The following is a 7,889-nucleotide window of genomic DNA, read 5'->3' as shown; positions in this document are numbered from 1 at the left end:
TTCAGGCAATTCTCCTGCCTCAGCCTCCTGAGTAGCTGGGATTACAGGCATGTGCCACCATGCACAGCTAATTTTTTGTATTTTTTAGTAGAGACGGGGTTTCACCATGTTGACCAGGATGGTCTCGATCTCGTGACCTCGTGATCCACCCGCCTTGGCCTCCCAAAGTGCTGGGATTACAGGCTTGAGTATTATAACAAATCTTAATTCCTGAATCTTTTTTCCCCTCCATTGTAAATTCTACCAATTGTTGCTTCTGTTAGTGGGGTTATTCTTTGGTGGGTATTATTATTACATTTTAGCAGCAGAATGGAAAAACTGGAAGACAGAAATATGTGAAGATACAGACTGAGGGAGAAGGGACACAAAAAAGAGAAAAAACTAAGGCTTCTGTAGTGATAGTGAGATCAAAATATTCTCAGGGGGCAAGATGGTTAAGTATGAACAGTGGGTTCAAGTGAAGGGGTCAGAGCATATTTCTTTGTTCTTATGAGATAGAAGAATCAGTGATTCTAGGTTTCCTTTCCTCTTCAAATCACCAGGAAAGCAAGAAGTCCAATTTCATTATTGGATAAAGAGTGGATGGTGTCACTATCCCCAGTCCTCATCCACAAGGACTCAGTTGATAGGAGAATGCAAATTTCATTAAATAAAAATGACCCCAGAGCTAGCACGTCCATGTTCTCATCATCAAATGAGGCTTAAATGTGACTCAGCATGGAGTCATCCTTTCCTGTCAAATCCAGACGCTTCCATCCAATACAGAGTGATTCAGAACACATTGTTCCAATCTCCATGTCAGAGTGGCTCCTGGCTTGGCTATTAGAAACCCTCTGAGCAATGTCTCAGTTTTACAAACATCTGTGTCACTTAACCTCATGGACTCTGCTTGTTTATCTGAATAAACACAGGGAATATCACATTGGCCATCTTTCATTGGATCAACCTTACTAGTGACAGTTTAATGCTCTGCTGTTTTGGGATAACTTATACTCAATTTGCCAATGTAGCAATGGCCCGATCAAGGTAAAGGAGGCAGAGGAAGAAACGCCAGTCTCTTGAGTGGATTCAAGGAGTGGCGACTGTGTTTAATCAGCATGGTTGTTCTGGGTCACTCCATCTAGATGGATCCCCCAAAGCATCCCACATACTGCATCCCATGAGTGTAGACAAAATGGATGTGGTGCAGAGACACAGTGGCTGTTTTGGGGTGGGAGGCAGGATGGTACTGTGCAATTTTGAGTCTTACCCGTTGTACTTCAAATCAGTCAAATACATTCCTGGCTCTTTTTCTGTATTCCTGTCTCTGTATCTGTCTGCCTCTCCATGTCTCTTGGTCTCTCATGATTTGTGTGTGTCTCTCTCTGTCTCTTTCACTTTTATGTCTTTGTCACTGTGTCTCTCTGACTCTCCAAAATGTAAAGAGCCCAGGAAGAAGGCATACTTGGGTTTTCACATGGCTCTTCCACTTAGTGGTTTGTGATCCTGATGTGACTGTGAATGTCAGTTTTCTCATCTTTAATTGGAGATGGCAATACCAATTTTGTTGAGTTGCCATTAGGATGAAATGAAACAAAGAGTATATTACAACCAGCTCATTTCCTGGCTCATAATAACTTGCCAATATGGTTAGTTTCTTCCCTATCTCTCATTTACTGTACCCTCATGACATACGTATTAGAGTCCCACCAATCTGGTAGCTTTCTTCCGGTGTGGCCTGCCCTCAGCCCATTCTTAGATCAGCCAATGGAACCATGACTGGCTGGAACCGTTTTTCATCCAATTGGTCTCTTTCCAGCAGTTTCATGTAGCCTCTTGCTGTAAATCACTCTGGGAAAATAAATGTCCCTAATCCATTAGTGCCCTTCTACTGCAAGCCAATTTGAGCCACAAACCAGAGAAGGTTTGTTAATGGCCACTTAAATACATTCCTGCAGCCCAACCTGGAGACCCTCTGCCAGACTAAAATCCTAGCAGCCCCTGTCCAAGAGACACTCGACTGTGACAAGACTGATGTCAGCATGGCACAGTTCTGACTCGTATCTGTTAGGGGCAAACCACACACCTTAAGACAGTCCCAGTTTATGATTGTAGCTTCGCCTGTCTAGGAGTAATTCTAAATAGTGCCCCATTTGCTTTCAAATGAGGTCCAGTTTGTTTGAAACCAGCCTGATCAACATAGTGAGACTCTGTCTCTACAAAAAACGCATTAAAAAAAATTCGTTGGGCATGGTGGCACATGCTTGTGGTCCCACCTACACAGGAAGCCAAGACAGTGGAGGATCACTTGGGCCAGGGAGATCAAGGTGTAGTGAATCATGATCACACCACTGCGCTTCAGCATGGGTGACAGAGCAAGACCCTGTCTCAAAATATAAGAGTTCCAGTTTGAATAATAAACTATTATAAAGTATCTACGGTAACCATAAGTAAAAGTTTAGATAATAACGGTTATCATTTTTTGACTACTTGCTATGCACCAGGCATCCTTATAAAGGTTTGTATATGGCCTGTCATTTAAACTTCATTACAATACTGTGAAGGGGGATGCTATTGTTATCTCCATTTTATAGTCCAGGAAACAGAAGTTTGTTAACATGTTCTTAACAACAACATGGCCAAGGCCAACCAGAAGGCATTGTTTGTACCTCACCCAGTTCCCGTCTGTGGGTAGTGTGCCCATCTCCAAACTGCCGGAAGTGTTGGCTGCTTAAGGCTCAGAGCCGTCCCCTTCCTAGGGAATTTTGCTCAGTCAAATGGAAGCCAACTCTGCTTAACAGGCTCCATGTCCCCACTTAGAAAGCAGCCCACAGCCAATGACACACAAGCTTCCCTCTGTTCGTTGCTTTAAGGTGGAACTGACTGCAGTGAGATCCAGCTAAGACCACATCCTTCCTTAGCTCCTTCCTCTGCTCTAGCCTGCTTCCCTTGCTCCCATAATCCTAAAAGCATGCTTTCAATAAGCCACCTGAGACCTAAGACATCCAGTTAGCAAGCTGCAGAGCTGGGACTCATATCTTTCTTTTTTTTTGAGTCGGAGTTTCGCTCTTGTTACCCAGGCTGGAGTGCAATGGCGCGATCTCGGCTCACCGCAACCTCCGCCTCCTGGGTTCAGGCAATTCTCCTGCCTCAGCCTCCTGAGTAGCTGGGATTACAGGCACGCGCCACCATGCCCAGCTAATTTTTTGTAGTTTTAGTAGAGACGGGGTTTCACCATGTTGACCAGGATGGTCTCGATCTCTTGACCTCGTGATCCAACCGCCTCGGCCTCCCAAAGTGCTGGGATTACAGGCGTGAGCCACTGCACCCGGCCGCTGGGACTCGTATCTAGGAAATGCTCTTAATCGCTAAGCAGATGTGACATGATATTGCCTATACATGATTAAAATGATGGCCTCCAAGTTGTCAGGTCACCAAGCAGCATGTACCACATTGGTCTAGATATGGCAACAACGATAGTCACAAAGAATACTACTTACCAAATGCTGACAGCAGGCCAGTCTCTTTATTGCATCTGACTCTCTCAACAACACCATGAGGTTCATCTTAGTATCCCCACTTTCAGATAATGTATGGGAAGTTTGGAGACATTGAGACACGTCCCCCAATGTTACATGGACAGGAAGAGGGGAGGCTTAAGCTTATATCCAAGTCCATGTTTCTTCAAAGGCCACATGTTTTTTCCACCTGATCACTCAAGCCTCTTGTGGCATAAAGTCTTCAGTGAATAATTGGTGAAATCGATCTTCCATCAAAACTGACATTCCAGAAAAAATTTACACAGAAGACTCTGCTATCCCTCCAACCTTAGCCCCAGCAACAGTTCTTTTTGAGCTGCATTTGACCAAAACGTCTCCACTTTCCGGAGAAAGCCATACTACGTTAGGGATAGCCAGAGAGTATTCTCTTAAGCCAGACATAAAAAGAGCAAAGGAACCATCTTTGGTGGAGAAAGGAAAGAAAGTGAAACCACATGCTAAAGAAAGAATCGCATTTCTTATGGCTTTTCCACCAAATGAGACAAAATGGAATAAAAGGAAAACAGCAAAGATTTAAGGAGAAGAGGATTCAAAACCTAACTCTACTGTTCTGTGATGTTTTTGGCAAATGACTCAAAGTTTCTAAGCCTCAATTTGCTCTTCTGTTCTATAGGAAAAATACCCATGTCATTGGCCCATGAATGAAAGAGGGTAAATGATATAAAACAAATATTTCTTTGTGCCTCATCTCTTCCATTTTCATAAAATTTATAGCCAGCTGGGACCGTCATTCCAGGTTTAACTAATACTGGTTCAAATGGACTATGCTTTTTTCTAAGCAAAAAGCATATCCTATTATGACAAAAAGGTTTCTATTAAAAATAGAGAGCAGATAAAAGGGAGACCTTCATCCAGGAAGCCATCAGCTGATTCATAAAAATACAGAATGAGTCATCCTGGTTCCCAAGGCTAAAACTTATAATCAATGGGCCTGTCTGACCAGCCAATCCCAGCCCAGGGGAGAAGGAGCTGACCAGTGGGCCATCTTTACAAGCCTATTCCAATCCTTCCTTGTAAAACCATTAACTCTGCTTCCAGCTTGGTGAAAAGAAAATCAATCTGGGCTATTTGCAACACTGTATTGCAAATGTACCCGCAGCCTGGTTGGCTTTCTGAACAACTGGGGTGGGGGAAGTGCAGTGATTCGTGTGTGTGTGTGTGTGTGTGTGTGTGTGTGTGTGTGTTCAGCTCCACTGAAGAACAGGCTTGTGCATCTCGCTTTGAAAATCAATCTCTTGGCCTTCATCTTGACATTTATTATTTCAAAATGCTTCAGTTCCTATCAGCAATTATGCCATTAGCATAAGACTGGAAAACACAGACCCATGTGTACTGCAGATGACGCTCTTTCTTTTAAAAAATAGTTTTATCATTTTCACTCTCTAAATATATAGTTTAACATAGAATCCTAGATGCCAATCCTCAATTTGGATGAAGAGTCATAAATTACATACACATACATAAGTAACTGTATGTATAATTGTATATGTGTATATACATATATATGTATAAGTGTGTGTATATAGATAATATTTTTTATGAAGCAGTTAAGGAAGGAGAATTCTAAATACATGATTTTAATTTTACTAAGCAAAAGCTCTTTCACCAGCAAGTGAAGAAAAATAATTACCCAACAATCCCCCTCCAGGCTCTTTCCTCCATCCATGCATTCGGCGATAACTTATTTAGGATATGAGTGCGCCAAACAGCGTGCTAGGCATTGTAGGGCAGGGGAGTGGGTTAGGTTTTGGAGATTTAACTGTGAAAGGGCAGTATAAGCTCTCCTTCTGGGATCAAACAACTTGGTTCAATAAGAATTCATTGCATAGGATCCTCCGGTTTGCAAAAGCCTCTTCCCTTACCCTGAATTCCCCACAGAGGCCCACGAGTGGTGTTCAGAGTCAAACCTGACCAGCTGCATACGTGAGCAGCAAGGCAGGGATCGGCGCCTGCCTCCCCCACTAGCTGCCTTCTGATCTGGCAAATAAAACCTGCGTGTGCTGTCAAGGTAGTGAAGGGGAGGGACTCTCCTTTGCATTTCTCTTGCCCCTAGATCAGGTCTAAATCTTGGGTTTCTGATGTAACCTAGGAGCTGCTGCTTTGGAGAGCAGTGTGTATTGGGATGGCGAGGAGGGACTCAAGGAACAGGCTCGTCTTACCGTGATAACAGCAAGTTCCCCTTACAAGTTTAACATGCAAACCTAGTGTTGGGTCCAGTCTGCCTCTGCCGGGTAAGCCCTTTCCAGAACTTCAGAGAAATGATCTTACAGTGCCCGCACATAGGGACGCTTAAACTCTCCCGGGGAACGGGGAATCTCGGCTGAGCCTGAGGGCCTAGAGAAGTTCCCCCAGGGCGAATGGAGAGTAGAGGGCAGCTTAAAGAGCTGAGCTCCTTCTGAGACGGGAACAGGAATTCCGGGGAGACTGATCATGGTTTTTACCCCTCTCGGAAAAACAGAGAATGCATAGGGGGATGGAGAGGGTTGTGCTGCAGCCCTGGCCTCCCCCTTCACCAAGCCTGGATGCACCGTACGAACCCTCTTGCTTTCTAGTTCCTTTCCCCCCCCCCCCCCAGGCTACGGGGAAGAAAGAGTGCAGGACACGAGACCCAGCCCTACACCCTGTCTCAGGCCCGTCAGGACAACAGCACAGAGGTGAAAAAAAGATCGGGTATCAAATTCCCGGCCAAGCCACTTAGTGGCAGCTGAGTGATCTTAGGCAAATCACTCATTCTCTCTGACAGGCGGCTTTCTTACCTGTAAGGGGATCATGATGGCACCTGACTCATTAGGTCCCAGGAAGTATTAATAAGATCGCACGTGTTAAACTACAAACGGCGGCTGGCACACAGTGGGTGCGCGGTTCTTAATACATGTATTTTTAATTGTGTTAACTATCAACCCCCCTATGCGGAAGCTGAGTTGTCCTCTCAGACTGAGCACTCCCGCAGCGCAATCTTCCAGACCCAAGGTGCTGGGCGCCAGCATTCTCCCCGCGCCCAGGAGCTCATATTTTCTTCCCGTCACCCCTAGATCTGGCTTGGGGAGGCCACCCCTCTGCATCCTCCCCAGCTTTGGCAGGGGGAGGCTCTGAGACCCGGGTGAGGGCGCGGAGCGGGTGCGCGCGGCCGCTCTACCGGGGCAACATCCACGGCTCTCCCACCCCCTCCCCAGCGCCCAGCGCGCAAAAAGAGAGAAAGCGAGAAAGGCGCGGATACTGGACCAGGCTTTGACGCGGATCTTGAGCTCGCCGTCCTGAGGCTCGGGCATGGCCTTCCTGGAGAGCCGCAGCTTGTTGAGCCCCCCGAAGCCGGCCAGCACCACCGCGCGCATCTCCTGGGCGTCCCCGAGGCGGTGCGAGCCGTCGCCGCCGCCGCCCTCCGCCGGCTCCTTGCCTGCCTCCTTCTCGATCATTTGTTCGGTCTCCTCTGCCTTCTCCACGCCTTCCTTGGCCATGGCGCTTGAGGGCGCGGGGCGCACGGGCTGCGGTGGCTGCGGCGCTGGGGGATTGGGGCTCCTGTTCCGCGGGTTCCTCCTGTTGAATGTGGGATGCTCGACTGTGCAATGGCTGCAGCCTCTGCGAGCGCCGCCGCGGTCCACAGCCTCCGCCGTAATCCTCACAAGAGCCGTGTCCCTAAGCGCTCCACCCCGCCCCAGCCCTCTTTCCTGCCCAAATGAAGCCTCAACTCCAGTTCCTGAAATAGTTCCGAATTAGACTCAGGATTATGGCCCCAAACCCAGATTTACCGAAGATCTCTGACTAAAACGAACCTGGAGAGGCCACCTTGTCATCCCACCACCCGTGGCTCCAGTACTTGGTTATATACGGCACAGACTCGGGTGCCTTGAAATGGACAGAGATGAATGCCTGGGCCTGGCGGATGCCTTCCCGCGACAAGGTTGCCCTCTCTCCCTCCCATCTGCGGGGCTGGGCGGGATAGCCGGGAAATCGGGTGGTTTCTCAAACAGCCAGTTCTGGGTAGAAGGGCGGAGAGGTTTGGAAAGCAGAGAACTGGAGACTCGGCTCACTGCCCTGTAGAGCACAGTCCGGGGTCTTTTCCCCCCGACCTGCAGGGTCAGCCGGGATGCTCTTTCCTTGGTGTCATCAGGGGCTTCCTTACGATGGCGAATTCTCACCACACACACCATTTCGGGCCATTAAGGAGGTTCCAGACGAGAATCCTGTACCAGAAAGGATTTGTGTTCTGATCCCCAGTAGACCAACGTGTGTGTGTGCGCTCTCCAACACGCACGCACATACACAGAGTAGTAACTGGTATTTTGTTTTATCAGGCTCTTTAAAAAAAAAAAAAGAGCTCATAGAAAAACTTGGTTTTTCTGAAATAAAATG

At 47.2% G+C, this 7,889-nt stretch overlaps 1 protein-coding gene across 1 annotated transcript in view; it reads right to left on the bottom strand.

Annotated features, from left to right (window-relative positions):
* Positions 1 to 7,133, bottom strand: part of VAT1L (vesicle amine transport 1 like) — a 174,761-nt gene extending 167,628 nt beyond the window's left edge. Inside the window, exon 1 of the mRNA XM_017541847.2 lies at positions 6,762 to 7,133. Coding sequence (XP_017397336.1) covers positions 6,762 to 6,994 — 233 coding nt within the window. The 5' untranslated portion in view covers positions 6,995 to 7,133. The remainder of the gene's footprint in view (positions 1 to 6,761) is intronic.
* Positions 7,134 to 7,889: the final 756 nt, after the last annotated feature.

Source organism: Cebus imitator, unplaced genomic scaffold, assembly GCF_001604975.1.
Source record: "Cebus imitator isolate Cc_AM_T3 unplaced genomic scaffold, Cebus_imitator-1.0 Scaffold137, whole genome shotgun sequence".
NCBI lineage: Eukaryota > Metazoa > Chordata > Mammalia > Primates > Cebidae > Cebus > Cebus imitator.
This window is presented reverse-complemented; position numbering and strand designations above follow the sequence as displayed.